The sequence below is a fragment of the Microtus oregoni genome, unplaced genomic scaffold (assembly GCF_018167655.1).
Source record: "Microtus oregoni isolate MIOR12 unplaced genomic scaffold, Mior012 000005F_ref0000423, whole genome shotgun sequence".
Taxonomy (NCBI): Eukaryota; Metazoa; Chordata; class Mammalia; order Rodentia; family Cricetidae; genus Microtus; species Microtus oregoni.
The window spans coordinates 53,412,140-53,432,211 of NW_024543064.1; the positions used below are offsets into that span (position 1 = coordinate 53,412,140).

At 42.9% G+C, this 20,072-nt stretch overlaps 1 protein-coding gene across 2 annotated transcripts in view; it reads right to left on the minus strand.

Annotated features, from left to right (window-relative positions):
* The window catches only part of Tek (TEK receptor tyrosine kinase), a 99,712-nt gene extending 79,934 nt beyond the window's left edge, over nucleotides 1-19,778 (minus strand). For both annotated transcript variants that reach the window (XM_041651784.1, XM_041651783.1), the window contains exon 1: nucleotides 19,380-19,778. In XM_041651784.1, the coding sequence (XP_041507718.1) occupies nucleotides 19,380-19,431 (52 nt within the window). In that variant the 5' untranslated portion in view covers nucleotides 19,432-19,778. The remainder of the gene's footprint in view (nucleotides 1-19,379) is intronic.
* Between the last annotated feature and the right edge of the window lie 294 nt (nucleotides 19,779-20,072).

A 20,072-nucleotide genomic window follows, 5' to 3' on the forward strand; every position in this document is an offset into this window, starting at 1 on the left:
ATCAGAAGAGGGGTCTTCCTAAGTGCAGGCTTGCAGGCAGGGTGTCACCAAAGAGGCAAGCACCCAGAGACTCCCAGACATGCCCTTTGCCCTGACCAGCATGACAGCTCCTGGAGTGCCTTATTGCAAATTCTAGATCTCTATCAAGCTAGTATAAAAGCCACCCAGTCAATCAAAGCTATCATAGGGGAGCAAGGACTAGCAGTTGATTTGATACAAGTATGAGCAGGCAGCAAGCTTAAAGTGAGACCACTGGCTTCCAACGCTGAATGAATCACCAGGTCATTGTCATGACAAAACAGCCATGGTGGAAGATTGAAGATCAGCTCTGGGATGCGGTCATCTGCCCTACACTCAGTTGATGAAGTTTCTTTATATGGAAGAAGGAAACAAAGATGAATAAGCAGAGGCAGGGGTACATATTACTCATTAAGCCAGGAATTCTGGGGTATTCCCAGTTATCCAGTTATTTCATGACCCTAAAATAAGGCATGGCCTGTCCAACTGCTAAGTAAAAAAAAAGCCAACAGTATTGTATATTTGAGATTCTAATCCCATTTCTGGGATTTACCTTCAGTTCAATACTTTCCTCATCTTCCGTCCTTCCTTGGGGTAAAGATAAAATGCTAAGAGTCTAGAGTTAGGAGGGGGCTGTATGTTTCAAGCACTGCATTGTGGTAACATGGTAGCACCAGAACCAGAGCTTACTCTGTAAGTTCACCTTTTATGGAGCCCTTTCTAGTTTATGGTCAATAATCTTGTGGTTAAGACCCTGATAATTCTCTCTCCCAGCTAGGTTTTACAACATAGCAAAGGACAACTGTGCTTGTGTTTAAAGACAATGTTTAACAAAGGTTGCCGTTCAAACATTCAATCCTGTCTTTGCCTTTCTTTTGCTATCTGTGTGTAGATAGACATTCTTAAGGAAACATTAGTTATTGCTACTGGCTGGATTATTCAAAATTCTGCATATCCAATTCTTTGTGTGAATGAAAATTATCTTGTAATTAGAAAAATATCACAGGCCCATCAGGCACCGTTTGACCCAGGGAGGATGAAAGACACTCTCAGGGCCACCCAGAGCCATTACAATGAATTGTGGAGAAATGGTAGAGAAAGAGGAGCAGAGAGGTCCATGTGCCATGGAGAGAGGGGCAACTGAAAAGGCAAAGGTGGTGAGGAACAGGCTGATATGGGTGACCTGTGTTGCCACCCAGAGTCATAGTGGCATCTGAGGCCTCGGCCAAGGGCCTTGTGTAGGTCCATGGTCCTACCGCAACCAGAGTCTGTATTGATATCTGTAGCTCATGTTACTATCAAAGGCCTGAAGGTTCAGATGCCCAGGGTACACTCACACATACACACACACATATACATATACACACACACACATGTGTGTGTACACATGTGTGTATATATATATATATATATAATGTATGTATGTGTGTATATATACATACCTTTTGTCCAAAGAGCTTTACTTGCAAATGTTCATTGTAATGAGTTGTTGGTCAAGTTCAAGGTTCATCAATACTGGACCCTCACTGAGACTCTTCTTGTACATCCTGCTATGGTCATGCCATGGAGATCTTGTGACTATGGATCTACAGGACCTGTCCCTTCACTCACTCCAGGAAGTAATAGATGGGGTAGATGTTGGGGTGGACAACTCAAGGCACTGGATGTGGGCCTGGGTAGCAGATGAATTAGTTGGTCAGTCTGGGCCTCAGCTGTGCCCATGTTATCGGGGGTTAGTTCTCCTGTGTCCATGCTGAGGAGTGGAACCTGCTCTCCCAAGTGTTGAACCACATGAGGGGTGATACCAACTCTCCCAGCACTGGTGAAGGGTGAGACCAACTCTCCTATGAGATGAGTGACAGGGCCAGCTCTCTCGCTGCAGAGGCCAGTGAGGGCCAGGGCCAGCAAAGGGCCAGCAGGCCCCTGCTCAGCATAGCCCTCAACTTCCAACACACATGATTTGCATGCCTCCCCCACCTCGTAACATGGGCCACAGATATCAACACAGACCCCAACTGCAGTAGGACCATGGACGCAGATATCAACACACACACACACACACACACACACACACACACACGTGACACACCACAGCCACAGTGCCACTAAGACAAATGGAGAGGTAATGGAGAGGCAGGAGAGATGGAGGAGTGAGTTGGGAAAGGTTGCAAGGGTGAAGGATGGATTTGGAGGGACTGGGAAATCAGTGTGATTGGGTGCATAATGTGAGGGTCCCAAAGATTCAATAAAGAAAATTATGTTAAAAAGTTAAAAAGAAAAGATATCTACTTTAACAACACTAACACAAGTGCTATACTCTAAAATGGGTATCTAGAGGCCCAAGGGAGGGCTCAGCTGTTAAGAGCACTTGCTGCTATTGCGGAGGACCACGTTCAGCTCCCAGAACCTGTAATTCCTTCCAGTTCTGAGGGATCAATCGCCCTCTTCCGACCTCCGTGGGCACTGCACACTTGTGGTGCACATGAAGACAAGTAGGTGCCCCCACACACAAGTAAGTAAATGGTTATTTAAAAAGAAAAATCACTGCCTAGATTACCACTGTCAAAGTTTTTATTTCCAAACTTCTGAAATCAACTATATATTATGAGAGAAACACTTCTCACTGTTTTTTGCCTTATTTAATTGTCTATTAGAATAATTTAATAAAAATGTCCAGGAAACCTTGTCTCTGAACACACCATTGTAACTATCATATTGATAACCTGATAAATATCACAATAGGCATCAGCGTTTTATGTACTCAGAATAGACAGCAGTCATGATAAACATGAGTACTTGGTCATTGTCTCTTAGCTTATTTAGGTGATGGTAATTTTAAGATAAAAGCAAGTACAGCATTTTTAAAATTATAAGAATAACATATCTCACAACTTTCTAAAATTTACATAAAAGACATAATCCTTCTCATGAAAAGCCTTTTTTTAAATTTATTTTTTGAAAAAGTCTTTTTAAACATTAGCTCTGGCTTACCAAGACAGTGAGAGGAAATGGTTAGAGAAGAATATTTTGGTGCTTGCTAACATGTTGATATATAATGTTCATTTATGTAGACGGGGCAAATGGCAGAAAGCACTGGAGCCCCTACCTCAGCTGAAATGAACAGTCTCATCTCCTGAATGTTTGTCTAGCCTTATCACAACATTTAAAAGTTTCTTGCTCTACATTGGCAGGTTGCTTCTAAAGGGCTGTGGTCCATGAGAAAGGCACCGTTCACCAGCCTGGCCTGCATTTGCGTTCTCTCGCTGATTTCTAATCTTTTCTGTTATGACTTTAAAAAAAATCTCTTGTTTTGAATCAACTCTTCATACCTTTTTTTGACAATGGACTTCCCCTTTCATGCATTTTGGGGTTTTTTTTCCCCATTTTTACTTTATTCTGCTGATTTCAATGACTTTTTAAGATAAATGTTATTTTAATGTCTATCTATCTTATTTGTTGCAATAGTTTTCTCATTTTGTTCTTTATCTCTAACTTTAATGTGGGTATTGTAGCCCATATTAAAACCTAATAGAACTAGTCCCAAAACACTATTCTTTTTTCAGAATTTTCTCTGTTATTTATCCTGCTAAAGACCATATTCTTATTCTTTCATATAGAAGTACATAATTATTTTGTTAAGTTTCAAAGCTAGGGGATATGATTTGTCTTTTGGTATTTTGTGTAAGTTTCTTTGTGTAGTCTGGCTCTCCTGGAACTCTCTACAGACCAGGCTGGCCTCGAACTCACAAAGATCCTCCCGCCTCTGCCTCCCAAGTGCTAGGATTAAAGGTGTGTGCCGCCATGGCCCAACTCTTAGGAAGCAGTTTTTAGAACACATAGCACAAAAATTATAAAACATTATTGTATTACGTATAAGAAAAAAGTGATTGAAATTACAGGGTAGTTTTGTAAAAGGTAAGATTACAAGTCAGCTCTTTCCCCAAGATCATCCATTTAGTGGGAATCTAATCGCTTTCGCATGTCTCATGTAGCTTGGGACTGGATGGGCTGCTTAGAAGCTGCAGAAGTTCAGAACCATGCTTCCAAGATGAGAGAATATTCTGTGTACAGCAACAGGCTGAGGCAGGAATACGGAGTGGCAGCCCTCTCCCCCCCAGGACCTCACTCTTCTTGAACACTCAAGCCAAAACACAGAAGATCCTGCACTGGATGGACATTTGGATACGCCTCTCAGAGCAAACATGGAGAACAGTGTGACAAGAGAAAGCCGTGCTTCTGCGGAAATACAGGATCATGCTAAGACTTCTAGAAGGAGCTGGGTAAAGCGGGGTGCCTACCTGACTCCCATTCTACAGAGCAGTCTGTGCAAAGGGGAGGGGTCCTGATTAGTTACAGGTGCTGTTTCTATGAATGTGCCTACTACCTAAGGTTAACTTTTGTTCTCAAAACTCATGTTGCAGTATTTCCCAGGCAGGTAGAGACCACAGATTCTTAATTCACCAGCTCGGGTGGAGCAGGTGTTCTCCCACTCCGTTCTCACACTACAAACTACCTCTTTTAAATTTATTTAAGGATTTTTTTTTTTACATTTTTGTACTTTTGGCTTACAATTTCACCTTTGAAAGAGCCTCCAAGCACTATCTAGTTTCCTAGCAAAAGAAGACTGGGGTGTGTTAGATAAGGTTTTCTCCACTTAAAAAAAAGTATGACTTGGTGTAAACAGTTGAAATAATGTATTAATCTGCTAATGAAAATGCTGTGACCAGAGCTTTGCAGGATGCTAGTCCTGTGCCCAGGGCTCACAGAACACAGCAACCATGAACATCCACCCACTGAATGCCTAGCGACAACTCACATTGCAAAGCAACCCTTTCTATAGCAAGGTGGATGTTTTGGTCATTATTATATCTGCAAAGACTCTGGCCCACATGGTGGAACGAAGAGGATATAAGATGTCATCTATGCTACACTCATTTACTAAGTAAGTAAACAAATGAACAGCAGTCTTGGGGGAAAAAGCTCAAGAATAGAAAGGGCTGGGGTCCCATGAAGTGTGCTGAGAGGGAATGGTATGAACTAGAATACTGTGTACAGCAATCTCCTTTATCCACGGCGGAACGGCCCATGTTACACAGCAAGTCTGAAATCACAGAACGTCCCAAACTCCATGCATGCTGTTTTTGCTATCCATGAACACTCACCTAATGAATACACTCATTTAATGCCTTTATGAGCTAAGCATTTGTCAGATGACAAACAACGGTGAAGTTAACATGACCTCTTGTTTCTTCACAGTTCCACAGACTCACACTATAAACCTTGGCAACCTCAGCATATACTTTCTCTTTCCCTAACAAGTTCACATCTTATACTGCCTTGCCCGTGGAGTCTCCTTAGTGCAGGCACATTGATGCCGTGACTGTTTCAACACCTTTCAACCACTGTTTTCAAATGCTGGCTATTTGAATATGAGCACTGTGACGCCGCAATGGTTAGTCTGGCATCCCAGAGAGCAGCTCCAGTGACCAGGGAGCAGACAGTATGTACCACATGGACACACAGGACAAAGGCCTTTGCGAGGCAGAGCAGCTGAACGGGAAGAGATTTTGAATCACAATGGTGAGCAACTGAAAACGTGTGATTACTTCTGGAGTCTCCTATGCAATATTTTTGGCCTGACATGAACAGATAACCAAAAAGAAATGTGGAAAAGAAAACCACAGATAAGGGAAGAGTAATGGCTATAGAATCTTAAAGACAGAGGCTTTGAGGAAAATTTAGCCTCGTTGCGCAGAGAGATGGGAAGTAATGACAGCTAATAGTTTTGAATATTTGTTATTAATTTGCACTTTGCTAGGCATTGGCCATGCTTCATATCACAACTTGTTAGGGTGGGTGACATTGCTATCCTTGTTCCACACAGGTGACATGACCTGTCCAAGGTCATATGTAGTGGAATAGGGCTCTGGCCCAGATCCGTTTGCCCAGTTACCTGTGTTCTTAATCACCTTCCATAAGGGGGAAAAGTGGGCTAAGTGAAGGTTATACACTTCTGAGTTTTGTCAGAACTTAAGCTAATGGAGACTTTGGAGATGTCTAATGGAAGGTAGCCCAAGTCACTGGCTCTCCCTAGAGAGAGCCATCCCTGGGAAAACAATGATGCAGTCAGAGGGGATCCTTCCCCCGGGCTGGCAGCAGCCCTGCCTTTGTTTGCTTCCAGAAGCAGCTGGGAGGACTCACATGTTACTCATGCTGGAATTAGTCTGGAGTCACTCTGTGGTCAGGCTGTGTCAGGCCTGTTAGATTACTCCAGGCCTCTGGATGAGCAGAGCTTCTGCAGCTGGCGGCTGTTTCTGGCTCCGGTTCCACACCTCTTGGCAGGTGGTTTGTGTGCCTTGCGGTGCTGACACTGGCTGTGACATACACAGGATGGAGGGGGCTGGGAAGCCGGGCAGAACAGAGCAAGCCCAAGCAGGGGCGGGAAGTGGAGCCTGTGGCTCTGAGGTACTTCCAAGACCGAGAAAATGAAATTACAATTAATTCTCTGAGGGTTCTTTAGAACGCTTCTCCTTGGGGTCCTTTCTGCTGATGGAAAAGGACTGAGAATCCAGACAAATGAAGTCAAACCTTTCTGTTCCAGTCTGTGCGTGCATAGTCATCATGTTAGGTGGATAAATTAGTGACAATACTAACATTTCCTTAATGTCTTCTATGGTCAAGCCCTGCTCTATGTGATGTCTGTAAGAAGTAACTCATATTCTTCCCCCACATAGCACCTTAATGTGGATGCTGTTATGGTGGAAGCTTTACAGATGAAGTTTCTTGTACTCAAAGCTAACAGCAGGTGCTTTAGGTTGAACTTTCGGCCCCAACTCTTCCACACTCTTTACAGCCATGTACAAGTTTTAGCCTTTGCAGGGTCTAATATATTTCCTAGTCCTTGAGTTTAGGCTAGGCATGGCTATTAACAAGGCCATCTGAAATTGAGTTCTTAAGGAAATCGCACTTACCAGTTTCCACTTAGCCCTCATGAGTTTCCAATACCATCAGGAAAATAAATACCCAACCTAATCTGCTGGCCCACAGAGGCGGTGTATGAGCTGAGCCATCCGAACAACCCACACCCCACACTAGCAGCAAGAAGCTGAGCTGCCCCAGCTGCTGCCATTTGCAGCAGAACCCCCTGATGTGCAAGCACATGCAGCCCAAGACACAGGTGAGGAACCAAATCCTAAATCAGTTTAGCCACTGAGTTTGGGACATAGCCTCTTACACAGTGCTAACCAATGGAACCATTAAGCAGCACTACGATTTCAAGCCAGACAACCGCACGGGACTTGTTTTAAGTGCTTATGTACTATATATAGTACTGAAGTTTCTGTCCTGCCCAGTCCGGCAGCCGCTCAGTCCCAAAGAAACACACAGAGACCTACATTAATTATAAACTGGTTGGCCTATTAGCTCAGGCTTATTACTAACTAGCTCTTAAAATTTCAATTAATCCACAATTCTTGTCTATGTTTAGGCATGTGTCCTGCTATCTTTTCTCAGTAAAACATTTTCATCTTGCTTCCTCTATGTCTGGCTTGAGACTGTGTCTCTGCCTTTCCTCTTCCTAGTATGGTCACCCTGCCTAGACTTCCTGCCTGGCTACTGGCCAATCAGCATTTTATTAAACCAATACAAGTAACAAATCTTTACGGTGTACAAGAGCATTACCCCACAGCAATGTCCTCCACACTCTCTCAAATGAAGACATTTAAACTCTCTCTCTCTAAGGGATTCAAGCAAAATGCCGAGCTCTCTGCATCTCTGTCGACATCTATCAAACGAGCAGGCTGAACTGAAACAGCATTTCTTACAATGAAGAACATTAACACCACATGATCTCTAGCTTTTAAAAGGTTGGCCAGATGCAGCAGCACACACCTGTAGAGTCAGGTGGCTTAGGCAGGAAGTGGACAAGCTCAGAAGTTTGGGGCTAGCATGGACACATTGGGAGTCTCTCTCTCTCTCTCTCTCTCTCTCTCTCCCCTTCCTTCCCTCCCCTCCCCCACTGCTCTTTCTGTCTCTCTGTTTTGTAAAGGCAGTAACTAATAAAGTATTTCCGAGGATTCTAGATTTTCAGCAGTTAATTGTTGCCTGAGGGAAGACTCACAAGGCTCTGCCTACCCTGAAGAACTGTAGGCAGCTCATGGTTGCTGGAGGAGGGAGAAACATCTTCTCCAATCATGTAATCACTGGTAAGTTGTTCATGCTCCTATAAAAATACCCTTGCCCAGGGTCCAGTAAGCAACCTAATTAAACTCATAGAGCCACAACCCCCTGCCAAAGTACGTGAAAGTAAGAGGATTAATTGCCAAAAAAATTAAAGAGATCATTGGGGGTAGGGCAAGAGAGGCTAATGAGAGTGGACATGAGTCACATATAGTATACATATACATGCATGAAAATGCCAATTCGACTATTGTACTAGATGACAGAATGTCACACATACACACCTCAAAAAGCCACCCATCCCTATTATGATGCATTCACAAACCTAAAAGAATTCCTTGCTTCAGAGGCAGTGGACAGTATCTGTTATGCGACAGCCCCTCCCTACCTCCTTCAAACTCCTGCACAGCCTTCCATCATCCTGAGTCGATGATGGTAGAGAGAAGACCCTGGATCCTTCTCATGATCAGTCCACCCCCTAATCAAGCTCACAGAAAAGCCTATGGAATTGGGGAGCTGCCAGACAGGAGACACCTCTCAGAAAGCAATCTATGTTTACCCGATATATTTTCTTAGTTCACAGCCCAACCCCTGTCCAGTCACTAAAAACATTTTGCAACAATGACACCTAATAGCCAGATTCTCTAGATCTTCTCCTCCGCTGTTAATGCCTCCACCGTTTTTCATCAAAGTTCCTCCTTTCTGGGCTCATCCTCTTAGGTGGGACCCTGTGTTTCCTCATCTGCCCATATCGCCCCTTGATGCAGGGGCTCCTGGACTTACTCTGATCTTTTTTGCATATGAATACCTAATATTGATACGACATAGCCCATTGAACACTCACATATATATAGACGTATGGGTACTCTAATTAAAACATTCTCCTCATCATAAATTCAACTTTAATGTGAGCGATTCTACTGTATAAAACATTCCGAGGAACAAATGCTCAGAACATTAAATCTAAAGCAAACCTGCTCAGTAAGCATGGCTCTGCTGGTACTTGTGTGAAACATATGCCTAGTGCTAAGAATATTTAAATAACAAATAAAGATAATAGGCAAAAAAATATAGCCAAAGCTCCAAATATAATAACAGAGGCAAGTATCCTATATCTGAAAGTTCCTAGCTGCCAGATTGAAAGGTTCCCCAGTCAGCAGCCACTTCTGAACTTTGAGCAGGTTCAGGCACAAAGTAGCTCCTCCAGGGCCCATACACACCGCCCCCACTGCTCACCAGCTGTATTTTTCCAATGAAACTCTTAACTGATGATGGAGGATGACCACAGTGGAACCATGCCCCTCCTTTTCATTCCCATGTGAGCCAGAGGGAATATTGTTTCTTAAGACCCCTCAGTCAATTGACAGCACCAGTCTTGCATGGCTGACCTGACCGTTCCTTCTGTACGATTCTGGCCCTTTACTCTCAGACCATGTGATTACATCCTAAGTGACTGCCTTTGCCCTTGGCCCCCCCCCCTTTTTTTTGCCTCAATCTAAGGCAGGCCCCTAACTTATGCATGAAGATTAAGACCGATTTCTAGGAATAACAGGTGAGCTCAACCACTAATTTTGAATATGTCTGACAGGTGAAGAGGTTAGTCCAAGCAGAGGAAATGATATATACATGTCTCAGTCAGGTTTCTGTGCTGTGATAAACACCATGACCAAGAGCAACTTGGGGAGGAGAGGGTTTGTTTCATATTTACACTTCAGTCCATCACTGAGGAAAATCAGGACAGGAACTCACAGCGGTAACTGAAGCAGAGGCCATGGAGAAACACTGTTTACTGGCTTGCTCCGACTGTTTTCTTATAGCGCCCAAGACCACCTGCCCAGGGGCAGAACTTCCCACAGTGGGCTGGGCCCTCTCACATCAATCATTTATCAAAAGGCTCCACAGACTGGCCTGTAGGCCAATTGGAAACAGGCATTTTCCCAACTGAGGCTCCTTTTCCCAGATAGCTTTAACTCCTGTCAAGCTGACAAAAACAAAAACAACAACAACAACAAAAAAAAAAACTACCCAACAAAATGCAAATGCACAAAGGTTTGAAGGTAAAGGTTTAGAAACTGAAAGGAACCCAGCAGGAATGAGCACAGCTCCATCATGTGAGGGACTGAGAGCCACAACAGGTTGATGCAGTGGGCAAAACTGGCACCAGAAGTATTTCAAACAACCTACTACAACCCCCTTCGTCCTCCTTGATTCTGAAGTTGGAGGTTCAGATAGAAAACTAGGAGGAGGATGAGATCCACCCAAGAAGAGCACTGTGTTCTCAGATGTAGGCGGCGGGACACAAGACTGGAGACAGAGAAAAGGGAGCAACTAGGAGGAGGAAGTGGGGAAACGTGAGCAGAGCAGGGGCAGCCACAAGCTTCATCACAAGTGAGGCCGACTGTCAGGGTGTGGCGCTCAGTGGTCACACTCTGGACCTACACACATAAAGTCCTAGGTTCAAAACCCCACAAGCAGAAAAAAATAGTGGCAGATTCTGCGTGAGTTCACCAGCTGTCAACTAGATAGAAACAGGCTGAGGGTAAGTGAAAGGAGGCCGACACTTACAGGTGAGAAGTCATCCGTAAGAGTCTCTGCTAAGCCAAGAGCCAGAGGACAGAAGAAGTTGGGGACAGTAGTGGCTCCATCCTGCTAGCTGGATGAGTCACCAACAAGGAATTTCCCTACCTGACAATCCAGACTTTTCGCAGATGCCCAAGAACCCAGAGCTTTAAGCCCCTCTCTCCTCTTTTTTCTGATAAAAGAGTGGTCTTAAGGCAGACAAAGAAGCCAGAGAGTCATCCCCATATATACATCAACAGATTAGCTGAGGAATGAAGGCCTGCTCGGAACAGACCAACATCGGGCGTCAGAAGAAGGTCCTGCTTTGGACGTGAAGCAGTTAAGAATATCTGATCATTTGGATGCTTAGCACACGCTGACACTGTAGCAAGTCCTGCTAAGTAGCTTTCCTTTGAAAATTTTCCCCAGATCACATGAATGAATGTCATTAGCCTTGTCTGGGATGCAGCCTGAGGCGACCTGTCAGAAATCAGCCCAGAGGCATGTTGTAAGGATTGCTCTGCTTAGCATTGTTTCCCGTCATTCCCAGGCACATATGTGGTCATTAGGGATGCTTCACTTTCAGAAGACAGAAACCAGGTCAAGGTAGTCGTAGCAAATAACAAAACCCCACATTATCACAAGGGACAGGGATGGGTCTCTGGTCCCACAGCGCTGGACCCAGGCATTGAATACTATCAGTGCCTGTCATGGTTCTGTTCTGCTCACAGGTTAGTTCTCATCCAGATCACCAGCTTCCCCGAGGGACCACAGACTCTGATCTTGGTGAAGAAAAAGAATGAACTTCTTACATTCAAAGTCCTCGTAAAGTCCCAGGCAAATTCTAAACTCCTATTGGGTTGTGCATCTTCTGAGTGAGCCAACAGCTGTCCTTAGATGGAAAGGACACTCTGTGTCCAGTGACTGACAGTCCCCATACGAGTCACAGTGGGAAGGGATGACATCTTTTGAATGCAGATGTTAGGAAGTTCCAAATATTTGATATCTGCAACGCAGTTTAGATTTTGGCAAATAATTTAACCATGTGAGCCTTGGTTACCTCTGGGCTAAAAAACGAGTAACAACACCTACTAGACAAGATGTTAAAAGTTACTTTAAAGTCCTTGGCACATAGGTGTTCACTCTACACCACTCACTTTTGTTATTCCTGGTAAGACTATTGTTTTGTTTTGGTTGGATTGGGTTGGGTTTTTTGTTTGGTTTTGTTTTGGATTGCTTTTGACATAGAGATCTGAATTTAAAGCCCATCCCAGATTCCCAGATGTCTAAAACACTCCTGTCCCTAGGGCGGAGTCCTCTTTGGCTCCGCAGCCAGACGCCTTGTACGAGCCAGGCCTGTGTGCCAAGGTTACGCTGGTTCACCATCTGATGGCCGCAGAGCAGCGAGTAGCTCCTGGGCCCCAGCAATGTCAATACTACCTTCCTGACTCCGCCTATTGTATCTAGAGGAAAGTGGCTGCTCATTGTCTTCCAGAGCTCCCCCCAGGAAGCATGATATCACCCTCTAACAAAAGCGGGAAAGCTGACAGATCTGTTGAGATGGGTGTGGCCACCACGCACGCCTCCCTGGTCAAGCCGTGACAGGCGGGGAGCAAACAGCAGCAGCCCACAACCTCCCTCAGCCCTACGGACTCCTGTGACTGATCCTTGGATGTCTCCATCTCTGTCGCTTACACACCAAGTCAGTCCTAGAACCACAGAAGCTCACTCCCCATGATCAGCAGATGCACCAGAGAGTAAAGACTCTGCCCATCTGGCAGACCTTGATCCTCATCGCTACTCCCACAGCCTTGGGGAGGGAACATGGTCAGACTCCTGAAGAAACAGGGGAGGCAGCCAGGTGCTTGCTCACAAGACTAAGCTCACAAGGCCTGAGCTCTCTAAGACTCACATTGTGGAAGGGGAGAATCAAACTCTGACCTCCTTGTGTGCGCCATGGTGCATGACCAGGCGCGCACACACACACACACACACACACACACACACACACTAAATAAATAAATAAATAAATAAAATAAATCTTGGAGATGGAAGGAAGCAAGCACGACTCCATCTAGAACTCGTCATGTATTTGTGATGTAAGCTAAGGAAGAGCCTGGTCAGACTGGTGGGAACTGGGTTATCAGTTTAAAATACCAGAAACACGGGAGGCAGCTTTAGAAGTTGTCTTTCCTGGAGGCTGGGAGTAAAGCCAGCTGATCTCCTGACCCCCTCCCAGATCTGGTTCGGCCAGGGCAGCTGCCTGGCTCTCTGTAAAGTAACTCATCTGTAGGCTAATGCCGCAGGCCTGGAGGCTGTCACCCTGGTACCTGCGTCTTAGCTGTCCTCCCCCTGACAACTCCTCCTGTGGCCCGCGATTTCACGAAAGAGATCTGACTGGCGTTGTTCTTTCTATCGTCCCCGGCTAGCTCTTTATATAACCCTTCACTATCAAGATTTCTGTGTCTCCTTTGCCTAATTCTCTTCTTTTCACTTTCAGATCTCAAAAAACAAGTTTTGCTCAATGTTTTCCTTCAAATGCAATCTCATCGTCAATATGTACAAAATCGTCATTGACTCTACCTAGCCCTTCTTCCTCCAGTTACTTCTGCCATACTTCCCGTATTTTCCAGCAAACCGAATGGCACCACCTCTACGCAAACCAGAATGCTGCTCCCTTCTCCCCTATGCAACCAGTCACCAACCCCACATTTTCTTCTCCTAAGCCTCTTTCGAACTTCCTGTTCATCCCTGCTGCCTTCTTGCCTATGAGGCTGAGAAGCCATATTGGACCCAACCTACAGTCTCCACCATTTTAATCCGTCTTCCACACAACTATGACAGTGAATTTTCCACACGGATGTGTTATAAGGGGACTATCATTCTGCTAAATTATAACATATAGAGAACAAAATCCAAGCTATTTAAAGTAGTCCCCAATGCCCTTCCCAGCCTGACTCCAATCTTAATACTTTACATTTCAACTCCACTCCACGTCCTGCAGCCTGACCCGCGGTTTCATACCGCCAACCACCTTTTGGGTTGCTTCTGCTAACAGAAAGTCTTTGTTTTTCTTCTGAGTTTAAAATAATCTGGACCAGACATGGTAGTTTCCTCCCGCCATCTCATCACTGTGGAGGCAGAGACAGGAGGATCTCAAGTTAGCTGCCTGGCTACACAGAGTGATGAGTCAATCCAAGAGCCAAGTTACACAAGTTATGAGGAGACTGGTCTCCAAAACCTTTACCTCTGCATAACTCATAAAAAATATTTGTGACTATTTAAAGTTCTTAAAGAGAAAAAAAAACTCAACCTGCAAGTTTCTCAGTGTCATTTTCTTTTCTTTTTTTTTAAATAAGCAGTCGGTGAAGTCATTATAGTGGTTAACAACTTTTAATTAAATGTTTACTTACTTTTTATTATAATTTTAACTATTTATCATGCTGAAGACCAACCAGAGGACTATGTAAACTCTAAGCAAGGACTCTGCTACTAAGTTACACACCCAATCTTTTGTTTTTTGTAACAGGGTTTCTTTGTGTAGCTCAGGCTAGACTTAAATGTTTTATGCAACCCAGTTTGGTTTTGAATTCATAATCCTCCTGTCTCCACCATCTAAATGATGGTATTAAAGATGCATGTGTCTACATGTTGCTAAAGAGTTATGTTTAATAGTTGTGGAATCAGCTCACTAATAGAGTGATTGCCTAACATGCACCAGACCTTGAATTTTATCCCCAGCAAAGCAAAAACCAAAAAGAAATATTTATATAGAATTTAGATGTTGTGGTCTCATTTTGTATCACCAAATCTAATAAATACTTCTATCACCTTTGTAAATACTTTTTGTATGAATTTTGTATAAATTACAATTATATCATTTATCACAAAATCTTACAATTCATTGTCTATTTTCCCACTAAAATATGAGCTTTGTGAGGTAAAGAGGGGGGATGGATCAACCTTGTTTATATTCCTAGTTTCCAGTGCTGACATGGCCCAAAGTAAGTCTTCAGTAAACCACTACTGACTGAGACCAAAGACATACAAATAATGGATATGAAAAGGCTTGCAAAAATGTGTTAAATGTCTATCGAATAAAGCCTGTGCATATGTTATAGGAATCATTCAACAATTATAAAATACCTAATACTAAGTAAAAGTCTAGCTAAACATCCTTTCACGTTTATCCTTTATTTTTGATGCCCAAAGAAATAAATTTTCTTTTTATATGAAAATTAACCTTTTAAGATAACAATAACTATTACTTTCATTGTTTATGAACTTGCTCTACTATAAATAGTGTTTGAATGTGGCTTCAACCCTGTCTACAACATTCCTTTTTTTTTTTTTTCCAGGTCTACTATAGAGTACCAAGTGTTCTTTACCACAACTGTCAAAATCTATTTAGTTAACAAAAAAATCACTAAAAGCCGAATGAATGCACTAATAATAATAGAAAATGAATGGCATCAGCTGTAAAAGATTTTAATAATCGAATTGAGTTAAATCTACTTGCCCCAATCTCAAAGAGACGTCTATGGTCTGTATGGGATTAGGAGAAAAACATGAAAAGGAAGAACTACCTAGGGAAAGTTGCAGTGTTTGCAGGGTCAGGGGGTTAAAAATGCTATTTCTGTGGGGTTGGAGAGATGGTTAGCAGTTAAAGCATCTCGTCCTAAGGACCCAGGTTAGAGTCCCAGCCCCACATACTGGTTCACAACCATCCATAAGTTTTAGGGGATCCAGTGCCCTCTTCTGTGCCCACTGGCACTAGGTACACACATAGTACACAGACATGCATGCAGCCAAGCAACTCATACAAAATCTAATATTTTAATTTTAAATTGTTGTTTCTAAATGGGTAAGATTCTACAGGCAAGAGCCAAGACAAAAGGATGGGTAATTTTTGTTGCTATTGTTGTTTTTAATAATTTAGCTTCATTTTATGTGTGTGTGTCAGATCCCCTGGAGTTACAGACAGTTATGAGCTGCTCTGTGGCTGCTAAGAATCAAACCTGGGTCTTCTGGAACCACTGAGCCAGCTCTACAGCCCCAGGATGTGTAGATTTTGAAGGAAGTCTTGCTATGTTCCATAAGCAGGGATAACTGGATGGAACCTTGAGGGGCCATGTGGAAAAAGATTATAAGTGATCAGAGCTTCACCTAGATGCTGGAAGAGATGACATCACTGTTGCTTCACGCAGCGATGCTGGTGGCAGACTTCTCCTTTGGTTAAACAGGTTTCATTGAGGTAGGTCTTACTAAGCACTTGACATGCAGAGTCATATTTGAAACTATAGCAACCCGGAGAAATGGATATTCTCATCCAAAAAGACAAATGATTAGTGTGCTGTCGTTATCTATGTGAGCTTTGATGTTATATAACTCAAATATGTGATTCCTCATCTATATTTTAAACTGTGACATCTTCCCTGTCAATTGGTTGTCAAGTTTCTCTGTGTCTTTGGTGTTTAATGGGTACACTCTACGCAGCACATTGAGCCAATATCATTTCTCATTTGCACCTAATTTAGGCATCATATTTCACATAAGCACAGCTCCTATTAATTTTGTGTCTTATCAAAACCTACTTATGATTCTCAAGAATTTTAAACTAACCACTTCTCTCCAACAATGAACATTCATAATGTGTTTTTAACTCAAACAACAAATTTAACTATTTTTGAAACAGTATCTTCTGCTTTGGGCCAACCCTTCCAGATTAAAGAAATTTCTTGAATCCTAATTCTATATGGTAACTAGAGAGCCACCCACGAGGAATCAAAGGCAATGTGATAACACCCATCTCTGACAGGGGGAACCACAAGTAACAAACTGATATTTTCAGAAGAATTCAGAACCATCCTATCTAGAGCAGTGGTTCTCAACCTGTGGGTTGCAACCCCACTAGCAAACCTCTATCTTCAAAAATATTTACATTATAATTTATAACAGTAGCAAAGGTGCAGCTATGAAGCAGCAACAGAAATAATTTTATGGTCAGAGGGTCATGACAAGTGAAGAACTGTGTTAAAGGGTTGCAGCAGCAGGAAAGTTGAGAACCACTGGTCTATAGGACACAGCTTAGTCTTTTGAGAGGGAATTGAACAACTCTTTTCCTGCTGGACAGACATCTTAGAAGATTTGGACTCTTCCCGGAAGTTCCTCAGGGCAGGACTGAGGGAAGTGCTAACAACAGCAATGGCTGGAAAGGAACATCTCTGAAGAAGGCCAGCTCTTCCTTTGGAAAACAACTCCAAGAGGTGTCCTGATCCCAAGCCCAAAGGAGGAGGCGCCACCTGGGTCCACTTTCCTGACCTAACTTTTGCATTTCCTCTGCCACCCCAGACAACATCGTTGCTATCTCCGAACCCAGTTGTTTAAAATGTCAGACAGGACAGGAAAGATAGCTTAAGATGTGTGACCTAAAGACTTCAGATTTCCCACCAGTGTAAATCATGTGAGACATTTATGATCAAACAGAAAGGTGATTTTTTTTTTTAAGTGCATCTAGCTCTTTAGAGCAAGCAGCTAGGTTTGATGAGATAGTGAATTAAGAAGTGGGCAATATTACGAAGTTATAAGAACTTCTTTGCAAGCTGAATTTGGCAATAATTCTCAAGTAGAAGGAGCAAACCCCAGAATCTTGAGTTGTTGAGCTACAGCCCTCTTTGAGGTTATGTGTTAGCAGGCTGCTTTGCCATGCAGAGCAACCTTTATTCAAGCAAAGATAGAATCTTTATTTTTCAATTATGTTTGTTCCCCCAATAAAGGAACATGAGGTCACCAAGCAGACCACAAATATATTAGCCCCACATCCCTTACCACATTAATGAGGTCTACTATAAGAGACTGGCTTGAATAAGGGACTCCTGTGGCTATTGCTGTGGTCACCGAGCCTCAACAGTCACATTCATGGAGGCTTAGAATTGGAATGAAAATTAGGAATCAGTACAGACCTTCCCCAGAAACTAACCTTTCTGTATCCTACCTTCTAACAAGAGCATGGCCTCCTCCTGCTTGTCACCTTCCCGCCAGAAATTCCTTTCAAGGAACTAAAGTCAAGCAGCAATGAGACAACTATTTTGGTCACAGAATTTTTCTGTTTGATTTTATGACAATCTTTCTAAACTTTTATTTCAAAATGCCATAATGTCACTTAAGGGGAAATAGTAAGTTAAAATCAGGTGTATTTATGTGTGTGTGTGCATGCACGTGTGTGCACGTATGCATACTACCATTTTATTTAACTTAAAACTACATCAGAGCAAAAGCTGGTACCTGGGCTTTGTACTATTATAATCTCTGGTGTAAATCAGTTCCAGATTATGTCACCAATAAATCTGACACTTGGAAAGCAAAAGTAGACATTCTTGATAATTTATTTTAAAGACATAATAATGGAGAAATCAACCTATTTCTACATTAACATTAATAGTAATATAGATATGTAGTAGCTTATACTAGTTATAAATTACTATTTAAGTAGTTGACACCATCGTAGATACTCATTCCTTTTGGCAATTTGTGTTACTCTTAAAATATTACATTTCTGATACATTGGTTGTTGAAATAAAAGTTAAGAACTAGTTGTAAGGCAAATTATGCATCCTTATGTTATAACAAAACATTTAAGCATATAGAGAAATACAAAAATAACATCACAAGCATTTCTATCCAATTCTATTGCTATATAAAATCCTCACCAGTAAGTTTGGTAAAATTTCCCAAACTCATTTCCTGTGTTAATTCCATTTTCATTATAATAATTAGACTATTTTCAAACCCACTAGGGAGGAACCCATGACAATAATGCATCTGTGATCCGCAATTTGGGTCCTGATGTTTCTCCAGCATGCTTTGCGTATGCTGGGTGAGTTACAAGGCTGCCTACTATATAGCATCTGTGATACACACACAAAACCCAAGCTTATTCTTACCAGCTCTTCCCTGTGGCCACTGCAGGATTTGGTAAAGTCCTGAATCCAGCGACCTTGGTAACTGCTAAGTTTTAGTTAGATCGCGCTGTTCTTTATGATTTATTCAATGTGAAACATCAAAAAGACTAAAGTCAGTGGCGTAGCCCTAATTTCCCTGACTTCTACCTAAAAGAAAGAAAAGCCTCGAATTGGAATTAGTAGGATTGAAATGAACAGAGATATGAAATTTTAACATAAAAACACTTTTTGTTTTTATTTAATAATGACAATCTGTACTCTGATAGGTAAGAATTTTGTTGCTACAAAAAAAAAACTTTCTTTGAAGTAATTACAACCTTATTTTTGCTGTTATCGATAAGGAAACACACCAGAATGAGAGGCAAGAAAGAACACACCTAAATAAGCAGAGCCCTTCAAATAAGGTAGCTACTCCATCCTGGAAGGGCCCATGGCAACCCAGGAGGCAGCATCCACAAGGGATGGCTAGGAAACCCAGCTCAAGCCGCCCGCGGGGAATCCGAACTTCAGCCTTTACGTGTGTAAACTGGAGAGTCACAGAAAAGCAGTGTCAGCATCACCAAAATGAACGTTTGGTGAGAGAGAAAGCTGAGCAGTCACTGTGTTTTAAAATACGACATACAAGTAAATAAATAAATAAATAAACATTGAGCCAAAACTTACCAGAAAGGAGCAAGCTGACCCCACAGAGAACTAAGCCGGCTAAAGAGTCCATACTTCCCCAGATTTCCCCATCCAGCGTCCAGAGATGAGCATGAGGTCCCTGGGAGCCTTTCAAAAACCGACAACTTTGTGACTTCCCACTCGCATGGTCTGCTTGCTCTTGTTTACAAGTCGGAGGCAAGAAGGAATCGCAGAGAAGCAGGCGGTAACAGTCTCATTTCTGTCTGAGCGCAGGGAGTTTTAAGTTCCTTTTTCCTGTTTCCTTTGTAGATTAGGATGGGAAAGGCTGTATCTTAAAGGCACTTGGTATCAGCAGGACTGGGGGCACTGCGAGCCCTATCCATCTTGCCCTTCATCCAAACACTTATCTTTCCTGCTTCGGCTCCTGCCTTGCCTGGATTGTGGAGCAGAGGGATCTTTGTTACAAGTGAGGTCCTGGTCAGCGTTTTCAGGAACAATAGGGGTATCCTCTCATAGGCCAGGAATTGAATAACAAGCCCTCCACCTATGTATGGTATGCGATGAGGACCAGCCCTTCTCGGACTGAGCAGTTCTCTGGGGTGCACTCGGGATCCCTGACAGAAGGGGTCCCGGGGATCTGCATTTGCTCTGTGTTTGAGTTTAACTCACGGAGTGTGAATTGGGCAAAGAAGCTTCCTGTGATGAGGAATCATAACCTGGAAAGCAATCAAT